Raw genomic sequence first — 15,709 nt, forward strand, 5'->3', positions numbered from 1 at the left:
AAACGTGACCTATAACTCAGTAGAGTGAGAACTAACTCCTACCCAGGGGCTCTGAAAAGGGGCTGAGGACCCCTGGCTTTCACAGCAGATGTTTCTGAGCAGCTCCAGGGAGCAAACCAACCTCCCCGGAGGCGAGGAGAAGGCTCTTGACTGAACATCCTCCAACTCGGCCAGCTTCTTCTTCTGCAGAGGCGTCCTGGCGAAATAGAGGACAGATCACAACGGACTAAAGGGGTGGAGGTGCACCCATGGCTCTCTTCTCAATAATGATGAGTCACTTCTGTGCAGCCCTTTACAGTTTGTAATGTGCTTTCCAGATGTTTCACAAATGGCTGGGAAGGGAGCCCAGTTTGGAGTGGGACAGATCTGCCCTCCTCAACACCCCGACTACAGTGAGGGAAAGGAATGGCGCTTTCAGACCGTCTCCCCAGCCCCCTTCATTCTTTATGCTTGTGGCTGTTGTGCTATTTCAGCATGTTAAAGGGGAAAGCTTCCAAACCACTTTAGGGTTGATGAGTATTGACTGGACCTCAGACAACATCAGCAGAAATTTATAACAAACAAATCAAAGGCTGTCTGTTCTCCAGCCTGGCCTGGCCCAACCAGAGGACTTCTAACAGGCTGCAAGCCTGTGAGCTACTTAGAGATGAAGGTGCTACATTACGGATCTTTAGAGTTTTTGTGCACATAATAGGTGCGCCTAAGGTCTCACAGTGTCCCTGGAACCTAGCTTCGGGTAGTAGAAAAATGCCCAGGTTGGGAGGATGACAGATCATGGTTAGAATTCTGGCTTAGTTACCTACTGGCTCTGTGACCTTGACCACAGAACTTGACCTCTCTGAGCCTCAGTTGTCTCACTTGGAAAATGCATTAAATATCTGCTTCACAATCCCCGCAAGGACTGCATATGGCAGTATTGCACTGTGTCTGGGCTGGGGAAGGCACTCAACAAACAGTAGGTGGTGTTGTTATTCACCTTCTATAATGAAAGGCCCTAAGATTGAACACAGTAAATGCAACCCAGAGGCATGCTCCTTTAATGATGTGCCTTTCTCAACAGAGCTACCATTTTTAGGGTATCCATGAATCCCTGAAGAATGTTAGAATTGTAACTTCGTCTTCGTCTGATGATGCAGAAAGAACTTCAGGCTGTCATTATGTACATCACCTTTCCATGCAGGTAAGGAGCCTCAAGTCTGCTTAATGGAATTTTGGAGAATGAAAGTTTACTGGGATTTAACCTAGCTCCCAGGAATCATCCGTCCACTCGTTCATCTAACAGATATTTTCACTCGACACCCACCATGAGCCAGGAACTGGTCTAGGTGCTGGGGATACTGAAAGGAAGGGGACAGACAAGAGCCTCCCTCGGGTTAACTGCGTTCTGTTAGACTCAGAGAGAAGTGACAAGCAAAGGTCACCTGAAGAAGAACTTGGTGTACTGCTAGAGGGAGATGCGACAGCCACTTCAGACGGATCACCAAGAAGCCTTCTGCGGTGCCGTCTGAGCTGTGACTTGAATGATGAGAAGAAGCCAGTTATGAGAATAGTTTCAGGGTAAAGGATCCAGATGGAAAGAAAATGCAAACGTCCTAAGGAGGGAATGAGCGTGGTGAGTTTGAGACCCACACGTGGCTGGAGTGGAGGGAAGGAGGGTGCATGGTGGTGGCGGAGAGAGCAAAGGCAGGCAGGCCCAGGCCATCTGGGATTCCTGAAGGCCAAGAGCAAGGCGAAGCCGTGGGAGGGATTTAAGCAGGGGCGGGGGGGGGGGTGGGGAGGACAAGATACAAGTTGGGGGGAAGCTGTTGGATCCAAACTTCAGACTTCCTGATGCCTGTTTAAACTCCCCCTCCAGCTTCCTAAGTAAGGGTGTACTGTTCTAGCATGCGCTCTAACTCCTGGTTGCCACGGTATCGACTTCAAATCCCAGCAACACACTTAGTCGTTGCATGATCTAGAGCAAGTATGTTGACTTTTCAGAGTGTCACTTTCATCACCTATAAAACAGGAATAATCGTCCTAATAACAGGATCGTTATGACGATTAAATGACATCTCAGGGGCCAGGTGCTTAGCAGAGGGCCTAATCCGTGTAGATCATTTGCGGTTTTATACCTCTTGTAGGTACCCTCCTATATATCCCTCATACAGCCCTCCTAAGCTCACTGATGACATTCGACTGGGACCCACACACCTTCAGTCGGTCCCATCCCCCGCCTGTCCACACAGGCACTCCTAGGCTGCTTGGTGCTGTCACACACTCTGCAGAAAGTCCACTCTAAGCCCTGTGAGGTGGTCTCAGCAGACGTAGAGTTCTTTGTTTGACTATTAACCACCCTTTCCAGCCCCTAAGACGAGCAAGGCCATTTGCAATGATTCTCCACCAGAGGGAAGAGTCTTCCCTTCCTCCAGACTTCCAACAATTAAGAACCTAATGCTCACTTCCCTTCTCTCCTCCTCAAATCCCTCTGGACCTTCACCCACTCTCCCTTCCTTTTGCTTCCATCTCGGAGGAATAAATATCCCAGCAGCTTGCCTATGCTGACCTCGTCTGCCTCTGCTGTGGATTCCAGGTTTTTCCAGCTCCTCGAAAACCTTGCTCCATCAAGCATCTTCTCTCCTTTGTATCTTTAATCTCTCTCTGTCTCTCTTTGTCTCTCTCTGTCTGCCCCTTTCTCTCTCTCTGTCTCTCTCTGTCTCTCTCTGTCTCTCTGTCTCTCTCGGATTCTTCTTCTCAGCCAACAGACATATTCAGGTCTCCTCCATCCCCATTCACTCAAAAATAACTCTCCCCATCCTCTCCTGCTTCCTCCAGCTATCATGCTACATCACTGCCTTCCCTAGCCCATGAACGTCACTCCTTTCACTTCTGAAATCTGGTTTCCTCCCAACAGGCCCCTGAAACAATTGTTTCCGAAGTCATCAGTGACCCCTTCCCAAATCTGCCAACCAACCCCAGGCATCATCCTTCAGGGACACTACAGTACAGTATTTGACCCAGTGGACAATCTTCTTTCTTCCTGACATTTTCTTCTTCAATGGCCTGGGACTTTTCTCTGTCTGCCAGAACCTACATGCTGCAGTGCACATTTCCTGCTCTCTAAACAGGGTATTATCTCACTTCTTTTGAGCCCTGAAATCCCATTCTGCGCCTCTCTCTGGGGAGCCATCATGCCATCCATCCTGACTGTCAGGCTGTAAGCTCCTGGGGAGGAGGACTAGCTCACCTTTGCACCTCTGGTGGTAGTCAGTATGGACCTCATACGTAGTTCACAAATCTCTGATGAAGGGTGAATGAATCAATTGAGTCAAACTGATCAAATGGAGTCATGACTCTTGTTACAAGGTACTTATGAAGATGGAAAATGTGACCTTTCCTAGAGGCAGCGTGGTATAGATCTGGAGCTGGACAAACTGAACATGAAGTGTGACTCTACCACTTACCAGCATTGTGACCTGAGCAAGTTTTATAACTCTCTCAGCCTCAGTTTCCTCAACTGTAACATGAGAACAATAATACCTACATCACAAGAGTGTTGTGAAGAATAAATGACATAATAAAGGAAAAAATGGTCTAGCCCAGCTCCTAGAACACAGGACGAACTCAGAACAGTGAAGAATCCCCTCCTGGAAAGAAGTGGGAACAAGAAGTGCCTGTCACAGAGGGACCCAGGCGGCACAGATGCAGCCATTTCTGACCTGTTTCCAGCAGCAGCCTCACGATGGAGAAGCTGGAGTGGGATACGCTGTAGTGAAGAGCTGTGTTGCCATTGCCATCAGCCAGGTTGACAAGCAGCTTTAGCAAGTGTGGGGAGTGAGGCTGGACCCCGCGGAGGTAGGTGGCCACCACAGCAGGGCTGGATGACTTCCGGCTGGAGACCCGGAACCACTCTTGACTGATGGTATTTAAGCTCTGCTTCTGAAAGATCAACAGATTCCAGTTCCAGGAGGTTACCTACCTGGGTGCTCCAGCTGGGGTGTTAATTTCCACTAGGAAAGGTCAGCTTAGGATGCTTCCACTTCTATCCCTTCAGCTCCCTCCAAATCTCCGTGTGATTAACTCCTAGAGGGCTCAGAGCTAGTGGGGTCCCCATGCAGCAGCACACTTTGAACCCGTGGGATCGGTCCCACATATGAGGTAGACAGGAGGATTGGGAGAGCAACACAGTAGCCAGTAACACAGCACATTACTCGGGGACAGTTTGAGTCTACTGTACGTTTCGATCACATCCCCCATATGCACAGGATAACCATGACCCCCTCTTTCACGCATCTACACCAGCCTATGTGACCCTAGCCCAGACTCCACCAGGGCATGTGCATGTTTTTAACAGGCATAGCTGGAAAGTCACAACATTTTACTACTGGGAAAAATGCACACTGAAAGCTAAGACAAACAACATGCCCAATTTATTTATTTATTTATTTATTTTATTTTATTTTATTTTTTTTTTGCGGTACGCGGGCCTCTCACCGCTGTGGCCTCTCCCGTCGCGGAGCACAGGCTCCGGACGCGCAGGCTCAGCGGCCATGGCTCACGGGCCCAGCCGCTCCGCGGCATGTGGGATCTTCCCGGACCGGGGCACGAACCCGCGTCCCCTGCATTGGCAGGCGGACTCTCAACCACTGCGCCACCAGGGAAGCCCAACATGCCCAATTTATGCTTGAAGTAAAACCCAAACAGATGTGCTTGAATTATTTTTGGCTTTTAAGTTTTGCGAGGACCTTCAGAGAAGATGGTGTAACAACCCATGGCAGGACCGCACCATCTGCAGTATTCAGCTCCTTTATAACCATGAACGCAAATGATACCAACTCTGCATGTGACATGACCTAAGTGTTTAAAATGGAACCTGACTAGATTATTTTTCTAAAGGGGAGGAGAAACGATGAGGCTGTGACTATTAGAGATGATTCCATATTCATTCTGGAAAGGGCACTGAATTAGGAGTCACTACACCCTAGGGGCCAGGCATAAGTCCTGGCTCAGCTGTGCGACCTTGGAAGTCCTATAACCTTTCTGAATCTTTCCTGTCTGGTCTATAAAATGGCAGTGAAAAAACGGCTGGGTCCCTAACTTCCCATGCTCTACAGAGTGAGGTCCTTGCACAACCAGCTTTGTCTCTAAGGTGGAGAGGGGGTGTCCTGTGCTTTGATCCTAAAGTGGGTGTGATGTCAGGTTTGTATGTCCTCCGATCGATCTTCTAGGCAGAAACAGCGGAAACTTTTGTGGCTGAAACACTTCTTATATATCAGAATATCTCCTTTACCATGGAGTCTTCAGGAGAATCTGGAGAAAGTTCCTAATATTAAGGAACATAGTGGTAGATTTTAAATGAAGATCTAAGAAACAACTTAGCTCTGTAATTCATTTAAGAATAAGAAGCAGGAGCTTTAATCAACATCCACCTCACATCTTGGTTCTTTAACAATCTGGGAACAAGTTATTTGCCAAATCAGCGAAGATAAAATACTCATGAAAATGGGCTAATCAATCGTTTTTACTCCTAAGGCTCTTCCGCAAAGGAGAACAAAATGGGCTTTAAAAATGCTTACAAGCTGTTACACGTTGGGTCTTATCAGTTGCTCTCACGACTTGGGAAAATGTGTCTGTGCCAGTATCTCTTGATTCCAGCAGAAACTAATCCTTACATGTTTAAATCTCCATGGTCCATGATGGTGTTAAGGAACAAACAGGTGTATTTTCTTGCTTTTGGTCTCTTGACCCATAGATGCACTTTCAAGAAAAACAGTAAAGACTACAGAATGAAATGCCAGGGCTTGAGGGTAGTGGAGACATGCGGTCCACCACCTTCCTTTTATTAATGAGGAAAACACGGCCCTGAGCGTTGAACTGACTCACCCAATATCTCACCGCTATCTAGCGGTCCTGGGAATAGAACCACGGTTCCCATTCCACCCGCTCTTTTCCGCTCTACTCACGGTTCTCTCAAACTGCAAGGCAATTTTGAGCCTAAGCCACAAAAGTTCTATGACACATTCAGGTTGGGACGCCTAATAACACTTGGTAAGTGCCTCTGCGCCGCAGGCCTGGTTCCTGTGCACAGGCATGGGTTCCGCTTTCTCAGCAAAATCCATCACCTTGGGTAGCAGAGTTTGGGCAAATGAGAGAACAGCCAGCGGACAGGGACCCGTGCACACCCACACCGCTGCCTCAGGCACGGCACCCAAGTCACCCAGGTGAAACTTAAACAGTATAGAAATCTTTATATGATGATGAAAAATCAGAGTACCAAGAGCTGGTCAGTGGTCGTCCCGGTTTCTGGCAGATGTTGGCTCAATGCCCGGCAGGCATTAAGGAATTCCTCTGAGGGTTTATATCTAAAGAAAAAAAAATATATGTATGTATGTGTATATATATATATATAGTATATCAGTCTCCATGTGGATAAAAAAAAAGTCCCCTACCTTGACTTTCACTCTCATCTTTTACCTCTCAGCGACTCAAACACCCAAACTGGGCAACTTCCCAGGGTCAGGGGCATTCCTCAGAAATACTGGGTGAACACAGCCTCCTGACAAGGAGGCTTGGCTTCTGAGCTCTTCTGAAGAGTGAGCTAAGCGCATTGCCCCTTGGATCCTGCTGTTTTCGGGGGGCAGGAGCAGACCACCAAAGCATTTTGGGGGCCACGGGCCCAAATGCCATTCCTGACACGCTGGGAAAGGGAGAGTTATCTTTCCGACTTTGGAGCCAACATTTTCTGCCTGAGTGACTTGACAAATCCAAAGGACTCAATGCACAGCAGCAAATTTCTTCCGGTTACTCTTCCATGAAGGATACAGTAAGTGCTAATTGAGTCAATGAAATGAAAATCGATTAAGCTGGGGGCGCTCTCAATGATACGCACTCCTCCTGTGCTAGTATAAGGGCAGACTCAGCACTGAGAGGCCTAGGTTGGGAGTCAATGGCATTGGTCACCGAGAAGCTCCGCTCTCATCGCGTCCTTACAGCGCTGCTATTTCGGAGCAGCCCTGCGGCACTGCTGGACAATGAGCTGCCATTCACTGCTCATCACTCCTTCAGCAACCAGGCTGGGGATGATGGTAACGATAATGAATGGTACTTGTTATTCTCATTTCTCCCATTTATCAAGAGCCTACTATGTGGCAGGCACCGCAGAAGGCATTTTGCATACTTTTTGACCTACTTTTTCTCATCCAGTCCTCAGATCAAATCTATCGGGTTGCTACTATCCGCATTTTACAGATGAGGAAACTGAGGCGAACGCAGCTAAAACACACCGTGGCAGACGTAGGATTTGAATCCAAGTGTGTCCAACCCCAAAGTCAGTACTCTCTTCATCATGCCACGTGACCTGTCATCACTTTCAAAAACAGGGTTATGTCAGTATGGCCAAAGGGAGAGGCAGAAAAACAGGTGGGAGAATCACAAAAGACGTGCGTTGAAACACCATCTCTGCTAGCTGCGTCACTAACTTCTCAAAGCCTCTGTTTCCACATCTGTAAAGTGGGGCTTATAATAATTTCTACCTTACAGATTGTTAGAAGGATTACATCAAGAGAATACCTGTAGAGTCCTTCACATTTTCAGTGCTAAGGCCATATTAGCTTCATATGCAGAGCTCTGTCTATGACAGTATATCCCATGAAGGCAGAAGTTAGATCTGTTTAGTTTAACCAATGCACTGTACCTGGCATAGATTGGAAACTCAATAAATATTGGTGAATGGATAGATAAATGAATTAACAAACAACCAGATGAAAGGGTGAATAAATGCCCTTGCTCTTTCTCAGAGGATCAAGTGCCCCATCTGTCCCCATCTGACTCACCTCTCAGCCTTGGGATGGGGAAGCTCTTCCCCAGGCCCGCTTTGCTGGTCTGTGTCACGAGTGCCCTCGGGAATGCCCTGCCCCGCCTTGTAGCTGAGGTGGGCATCCTTGCCCCGCCTAGATTCTGGGCCATCACATTTCTTCTCGGCCTCGCTGTCAGACAAATCTTCTGGGGAGGTGTCCTCACTGCTGGTCTCCTCACTCGAGGTGGTCTCATAGCTGGGAAAGGAGACAAGGTCACTCGTTCCGTGCTTCCTGCCTGATGCTCGTGTCAACACTAATGAGAACTCGGTGGGCTTTAAACGACACTTCCGTGCTTGCTAACCTCGTCCTCCATTCTCTACACTTGCAGTGCTGGGCAAGGGGACTCCCAGGAAACCTACTGTCAGAGGAACATGCTTTTAAGAGCTCTGTACCTTTAACGCTGGAGGCCATTTGGGGAAAAGGGTAATTAACTAAGCTCTTTGCAACAAACACAGGAACAGCCCATGGCCTAACTGGTCGATGCATTCAGATGATCCAGGTATCCAAGGCTCTCATGGAAGAGTTTGATTCTGGAACCCTAATGTCCTGTCCTGAGAGAGACCCAGATCTAGGCAAACGTCCCCCACCCTGAGTTCTCTGAATTGCCTAACAAATCTTCACATCTCTGGGTGACTGTGAAGCCTCCCTTTGGCCGCCCTGTTCTATCCCAGCTTACAGCTGACAAGGGAGGAACCATCTGTGTTCACTCCTGGCAGGGTTCCATGGGACACGTGAACAGTTGGGATACTTGAACCTAGCACCTGCCTTTCTCAGTTGCTGTTTCAACCACGGTTTAAAACAGCAAAAGTGAGGGCGTGGGCCACTTGAATGGCCTTCCCTCCCCAGCAATGATCCTTATGTTCAGTCATATGCAACTCTATTGAGGTGGCAGACCAGAGACCAGAGAGGAAAGTTCTGGAAGATGTATTGATCCCTCTGCTGATGGTCAACAGGAGACCTCCGATGGAGGATGCTCCAGTTAAGATGAAGATTTCGGGTTCTTGGCCTACTGGCACTGCCACAGAGACCAGGGGAGACCAGTGGCCACAGCTTCTACTGAACCCCCTCATGCCCTTTATCTGAATGGTGGTCCCTATGTAAAGGCCCTGTGCTCACTGGATTTGCAAACCCAGACTGCTCCCTGGTATGCTCACATTCTGTCTTGTTCAAACCCCAGATATTTCTTCCTCTACTGTGCTTGGCACAACATTTTGCTTTTGTGATTAAGAAAACGGGACATATTAAGTTTACCAAAGAGTTCTTATCTTAGAATTGCTTCATAAAAGCTCCACCTGGAAGTTCATTCATTCATTCAACAGACATTTATTGAATACCTACTATGTGCCAGGCACTGTTCTAAATGTTATAACCAAAGTCCCTATCGTAACTGAGCTTAAACTCTAAGTAGGGAAAGGCAGAAAATAAAGACGTAAACAATATATTCAGACAATGATAAGAGCAATGAGTAAACTAATAACGGGCCATGGGAGAGCGTGATGCGAGGAGGGGCTACTTTCATTAGAGCAGAAGTTTTTAACGTTGGCTGCATGTTAGCATCACCTGAGGGTGTTTAAAGTTCCCGATACCTGTACTGCACCCGAGACTAATTAAACCAGAGTCCTCCAGGAGGGGGAGCCAGGCGTCAGTATTTTTAAGGCTCCCCCAGGGTTTCCAAGGTGCAGTCGAGGTTGAGAACCACTGCACCAGACTGACAGATACTGAGGGATCTCTGGGAGAGAACTTTAAGTGGAGGAAACAGCAAATGCAAAGGCCCCAAGATAGCCTGACTGAGCATGTTTAAGGGAAGAAAGCCCAGAGCCAGTGATGGGGGATGAGGCCGGCTGTAGTCACGAGATGGACCTCCAGGTTTTGGTACAAAGCTGGCACTTTGGGGGACTTCCCTGGTGGTCCAGTGGTTAAGAATCCATCTTGCAATCCAGGGGACGCCAGTTCGATCCCTCATTGGGGAACTAAGAATCCACGTGCCATGGGGCAACTGAGCCCGTGTGCCGCAACTACACAGCACAGGCGCCCTGGAGCCTGCATAGCGCAAGGAAGAGCCCGTGCCGCAACTAAGACCCGACGCAGCCAATAAATAAATATTAAAAAAACAAAAAACAAACCTGGAACTTTTGCAAGTATTTAAGCAGGGGAGAGACGGGACCTGCTTTAGACTTTGAGGTTAGTCTGATTCTGCTTTCTGTCCACAAACTGGGGAAAGCTCAGAAAAAAATGGTTTCTCCTCTGGCCACAGTGTCTGGCGTCAGCAGGCGTAAGAACAGCAACCCTCCTATAACATCGCATTTCAATCTGTCTGACGTTTCCCTCACAGAACCTGCCACAGTAGTGACGTCACCCTTGTCTGAATTGGGTGTCTTCCTTCTGGTCTCACCCAAATTAGCAGGGGTTCTGACCTGTTCCGGGCAGCCTCCTGGGCCCACCCCTGGCTGGGCCTGGTGCTCCTGCTTTGGGCTTTCCCACCATCCTCCACTTCTTTCTCTACTAGAGTTCATCTCACCCTGTCAGCATTCTCCCTTTACTTCTGTCTTATCTCTGCCCATGTCCAAACTGTGAGTTAAAGGCAGGGACAATGATTTATTTGACTTTTTTATCCCTACCACCAAACACATCATCGGTACTTAATAAATGTTTGTTGAATGACTGACTTAGAAAATATTCTAAATCCAGTGATTTACTCTCTACACTATATAAGGTCTGGTTCACGTTCTGAGTCAATAGACATTGATCGTTTTCCTTCATCCTAAAAAATTTGGTCTGGTTTGCCGAAAGTTAGTTAAAGGAAGGAAAAAATTAAAAGGATGAAATCTGAAGTTCTACAAATTAAGAATTTGTCCTAGGTTCAGTGTTATGGTTCAGATTAAACGCCTTCCTTAAAGGGCTCATGTGTCCCCAAACTAGCAGAAGGCACCAGAATCCTGGCCCCAGGGAACACCAAAGCCAAGACATATTAAAAGCACAGGATCCAACAGACTACCACAGCTGGCAAGAAGCCAAACACATGCAAACCCGAGAGGGAGTTTTAAAGGGCCGTTGAGATTAATTCCCTTGAAGAAGAATGAAAACCAGATGCTTCCCCTAGGAAAAGAGAGTGCTCGGGACAACAGCAGGAGAGGTAGTGTGGAGGGTAGGCTGGGCTTCATGAGCGATGCTTACCCACCGTTAACCCCAACAAACTGAAGGTTCTTTTTGGTCCCATTACCTCCTGCACGGAAGCCATAGTCTTTCTTTTTCATTATGGATTTAAGGCTGGTCGACGGGGAGATCTCTAGGCAGACACAACATCACAGGTTAGCATGATCTTGGGGATGCCCCAGAATGCAGCAGAACTGGGACTCTTGCTTTGAGGGCACACGGGCTGAAGGTGTGTGAAGGGGCAGAAAGGGAACTAGATAATTTAACTCAAATATACTGAGGGTCTTTGAGGTGCCCCAACCTTCTGGTCAATGCCAGCCAAATTGTTCCGGTTCACAAACCCTCTACGTGTGGATTACAGAGTAGAGTTATTGGAGCATTCTTGAACCATGTGGTGTGAGTGCCACTGTTGTCCCTATCTCAGTCTGGGGAAAACTGAGGCTCAGGTGTGCTCAGGGAATGGCAGAGCAGGAGTAGAACTTGGGCCTCCCGACCCCTGGTCCGGCACCCACTTCTGCTCGAGGGCACCCCAGCGGTCCTTCCTGACTCACAAGCCAGATGACACTTGTGATGTGGGGTAGCCGCGGAAAACACACGAGCGAGAGCACGAGTCTTCTTTTGCTGGGCTTTGCTGGGCTCAAAGTTACAGGAGGCAATTCACAATGAGTACGACTAAAACTAGCACCGAAATAACGAGAAAACAGCCAATTTGTGAGCTGCGGCAGGAAGCAGACTCACACGCTGCTGCCCGTTGAGCAAAGCAAAATATGGTTCCACTTAACTCCAGAGTGTGTGATCTGTTGTAGGAGGAAGAGCCGCTCCGCCAAAGGGTCGACTTCCACATGTATCGCCCAATTTCTCTCTCTCTCTCTCTCTCTCACACACACACAGACACAGAGGGAGAGAGAGGGAGAGAGAAAATAATTCAGTAAAATATCTCAGCTCTCAATATAATGATCCTCCAAAACAAGGCTACAAAAAAACCTCTTAATGTGCAAGAACTGGGCAGGACTACAGGAATGCAAGAGCCCAAGAAACAATTAAGGGAGGCAGAGGTTTAAAGCACTCACAGCCAGCCACCCTAGACATCGCCTTTGCACAATGCAAATGAGAAAGAGGCACCTCTCTGGGCAGACACACAGTGCTGCAGGCTTGGCAAGTGTGGGCTGGGTTTCAGCTCCCGTTCACCCTCTGGCATCTTTGTGCCCTGTGCTATGTGAACGGCTGTATGTGGTGGCCCTGCAGTCGGTCCCAACGTTAGAGCAAGGACAAGAGCAGAGGTTCCAAGCCTCCACTGTCGCAGAGATCAGTTTTTATTCCACCGGGTTCCTGGATGTGCTTAAACCTTTTAAAAAAACATATGCATGCAATTAAAACCCTTTTCCCCTTTGACTCGTCAAGGAGCAATGGTTTCCCGTCGCAGGCACCAGGATTTACCCGTCGGCGGGGAGGAAGAGGGGCCCGGGGGCTCCCTCTGGGGTGCAGCGTGGGCCGAGTAGGCGGACAGCAGCAGGTTGAGGGAGCTCTGCAGCTGGCTCTGAATGCTGCTGAGCTTGGAGGCGGGCTGCTTGATGGCATGGGCCAGCTCCGGGTACCCATGCTCCAGGCAGCTCCACTGCTCCTGCAGGAGCTCCTGGATCTTCTTAACGTACTGCCCAATAGTGGCATCGGTGGTGGGCGAGCTCGGTGGCCTTCCTGGGCGCTCCTTCCCCGGGAGCTCTGAACCGGCCTCCTTCCTCCCTGCTGAGGGAGCCTTTCTCTCGCTGCTCCTTGGAGAGCCTCTTGCTCCCCTGACTGGACCCTCGACTCCCACCTGATGGCCTCCCTCCTGGTCAGAGCGTCCTTCTTCGATCCTGAGCTCAGTGGAGAGGCAGCTATGTAAAGAGGGGGTGAGGACCATCTTGGATCCCTGTGGCAGTGACAGCTGGGATGGTGACACAAATTCTGCTGGGCTCCGATCCCCCCATTTGTGACTCTCCTGCCTCCACAGGACGCCATTCCCCTTTCCCCAGGCCCCCCAGCTTTCAGATCTTGTGCTGCCCATAAGGTTGACCCCAATGCTCTTGTCACACGACTCCCTGGTCAAGAGTCCGTGCAGAGGGTCAGTGTTGACCATGGCATCAGTCTGGCCCTGAGCATCTTTGGTGTTCTCGTGGCTAAGCTTTTCTGTCAGTTGAGCTACAGTGCACTCTAGCTCTCGAATCCTCTGCCCCCTAGCCTTGATTTCCTCCTCCTGCCGCTGGAGGGCAGCTCTGACTTGGGCTAGTTCCTCAGTTCTTCCAGACAACTCGCCCTCGAGGCCCGAGAGCTGCTGCTTCAGGCTGGAGATGCTGCCAGGATCCACGGAGGTAAGGCCCAGGCTTTCCTCCGTGACCCGGATACCGATGCTTCTCACGTCTACTTCTACAGGTGGCGGCGGTGGGATCTCGATGATGTTGAGCTCGATTTCTTCGAGGGGGAGCTCATTCTCAGGGACGGGTGATGGCAGAGGTGGGGGGCTTGATGTTGGGGAACCGGGGGGCGTGACCGCCACCTCGGCTTGTCTGCTTTCCTGTTGGTCTTCTGCATCCTCTAGAACTACAAGTGATGAGAAAGGAGGACTTGAGAAAGGGAGGTGATTTGCAGCTGCTTCTTCACCCTCTGGAGGCTCAGGCCCCTTCAGGATCAGCTCCGGTATTCCTGGCACCAGGTCTCCAGACTCTCTGACTTCTAGTTGGGCCGCCGCTCCCTGGGTGGAGTTGGAAAAACCTGCAAATCCTTCCGCAGGACCAAAGGCGCCATCACAGACACCACCTTCGCCCTGAAGTGGGGGGAGGGCGGGCGGGGTAGGGGGCCCCGAGTTTAGGCTTGGGTCCTCTGAGGCCCTGTTCTGCAGCAGCGTGGCCGGCATGCTGGATGCTCTCAAGAGCTGGGGCCGTCCAGTCCCGGAGGCGACCTCAGCCTCCAGCTGTCTGGCGGTCTCCGTCAGCAGGGCCTTCCGGTGGTAGCTCGCCTCGCTCCCGCCAGCGGCTTGGGGGTGATCACCGAGCGGCAGTGGCTGGGCTCGCGCCTCTGTCCCGAGCGACACCTTACTTGGCACCACTGGGGGCCAGTTCGGGTGGGAAAGAGCAGCGTGGGGGCGAGCGCCGCTGTCGGGAAGGCTGAAGTTTCGGGGCAAAGTGCTAAACTTGGCCTGCTTGGCCCGTCTGTGGATAGGAATCCTTTTGATGGTGTTTCCCTTCTCGATGTCATCCACATACTTGAGGAAGTCCAGGTCTAAATGGAAGCCATATGGGGTCTCCACGGAGTAGGGGTGGCTCTTTGGAGTGTCTTTCTCTTCATCCCCCTGAGAGGACTGGTCTTTGGCTGGGAGACATAAGACATGTGAAAAAGAAGCACAACGTTAATGAGAAAGACAGGCGGTGAGACCTAATATCTCTCGCACAAGCGTTCTCCTAAATGTTCCAGCCTCTGAATTATGCTGAGATGCTCACCGTCTTTTGGCTGGGCTGAGAAATCCTGTTATTAAATCAATGTGGACTTAGCCAATGTCTCCAAGGAAATAGGTAGAGGGAATAGTTTCCAATTTGCAGTATGGCATTTCAGTTACCACTGTGGCCAGGAATTTGCCAAATCAGGGTACTAATTGGTAATTATGAATATGGACGTTTCCAAAGGATGAGATACACGATTGTCTCGATATTAAACAAGGACCTTGCATTATTGAAATAGGTCCTAGTAAATCTTGCTAAATCCAGAGATATCAAGGAGCCGTGCCTCCTGCATCATTTAAGCTTCCTCTGATGGCTGAGCCTCTAGGTACGTGAAGCTCAGAACGGGCAGCCATAATCACGCACAGCCTATGCTCTTTTCCACTGGAAAACTGTGTAGTGCTTAACAAACAAGTTTCACTCTCAAAAACTCATGCCAGGTAAGGAAATACCACTTTTTTCACAAACTGGAAAAAAAGGTGGTGGAGGAAAATGGGACAATCCATGTCAAAAGGGACATCGGCAAACATTCCTCCAAGAGGTATGGGACTCATGATTTTTCAGAGCAGCCCAAAGTATCAGGAGAATATCACGATGAGAAAGTTCTCCATCACACCAGGGCACCACTGATCCTGACCCCAGCAGAGGATGCTGAGAACAAGTCAGTCCTTTGATTATTTGAATCCAATTAGCGCCTTCCTCAGGTTAAATCATCTTTGTTGTTTTCATGTTCCTAAGGTGACACCCTTTATGATCTCTGTGACATTCTGCCAAACATGCTCTGAAAATGTTGAGTTCAGGAGAGGACATTAGTGGAGAGCACAGAGGCCAAGAATACAGAGCCTGGAGCCCGGTCTGTATTTCAGCTCTGTGACCTTGGGAAAATTACTTAGCCTCCCTGTGTCTCATCATCCGTAAGATAGCAATAATAACAGGTAAGATGAGATGGTGAGGACTGATTAATACATATGAAGTGCTTAGAACAATGCCTAGCACGTGATGAACATTCAATACACACTCAATATTATAGTTATTATCTCCGTGGAAGTCCAAATTACAGAGAACTGAAGCCCCCTGATGGAAGCTGACTTGCTGGGTACATAGGAGGGGATCCGCAAATTCTTTGTGTCTGACTTATTGCTTGACTCCAAGAGTAATAGGCCCTGGGGGAAAAAATGACAATATAGCAGTAATTGAGTTCACTTACCTCAACCACTATTTATTGAGCACCTCTGTTGGTTGCTAAGATAG

At 49.2% G+C, this 15,709-nt stretch overlaps 1 protein-coding gene across 2 annotated transcripts in view; it reads right to left on the reverse strand.

The window, feature by feature from the left end:
- Positions 1–15,709, reverse strand: part of KANK4 (KN motif and ankyrin repeat domains 4) — a 40,442-nt gene that overhangs the window by 14,148 nt on the left and 10,585 nt on the right. For both annotated transcript variants that reach the window (XM_067726371.1, XM_067726372.1), the window contains exons 3-7: positions 12,426–14,333; positions 11,010–11,121; positions 7,812–8,030; positions 6,254–6,341; positions 3,699–3,918 (exon numbers count right to left, since the gene is read on the reverse strand). In XM_067726371.1, coding sequence (XP_067582472.1) covers positions 3,699–3,918; positions 6,254–6,341; positions 7,812–8,030; positions 11,010–11,121; positions 12,426–14,333 — 2,547 coding nt within the window. The remainder of the gene's footprint in view (positions 1–3,698; positions 3,919–6,253; positions 6,342–7,811; positions 8,031–11,009; positions 11,122–12,425; positions 14,334–15,709) is intronic.

This window comes from Pseudorca crassidens, chromosome 2 (assembly GCF_039906515.1).
Source record: "Pseudorca crassidens isolate mPseCra1 chromosome 2, mPseCra1.hap1, whole genome shotgun sequence".
Taxonomy (NCBI): domain Eukaryota; kingdom Metazoa; phylum Chordata; class Mammalia; order Artiodactyla; family Delphinidae; genus Pseudorca; species Pseudorca crassidens.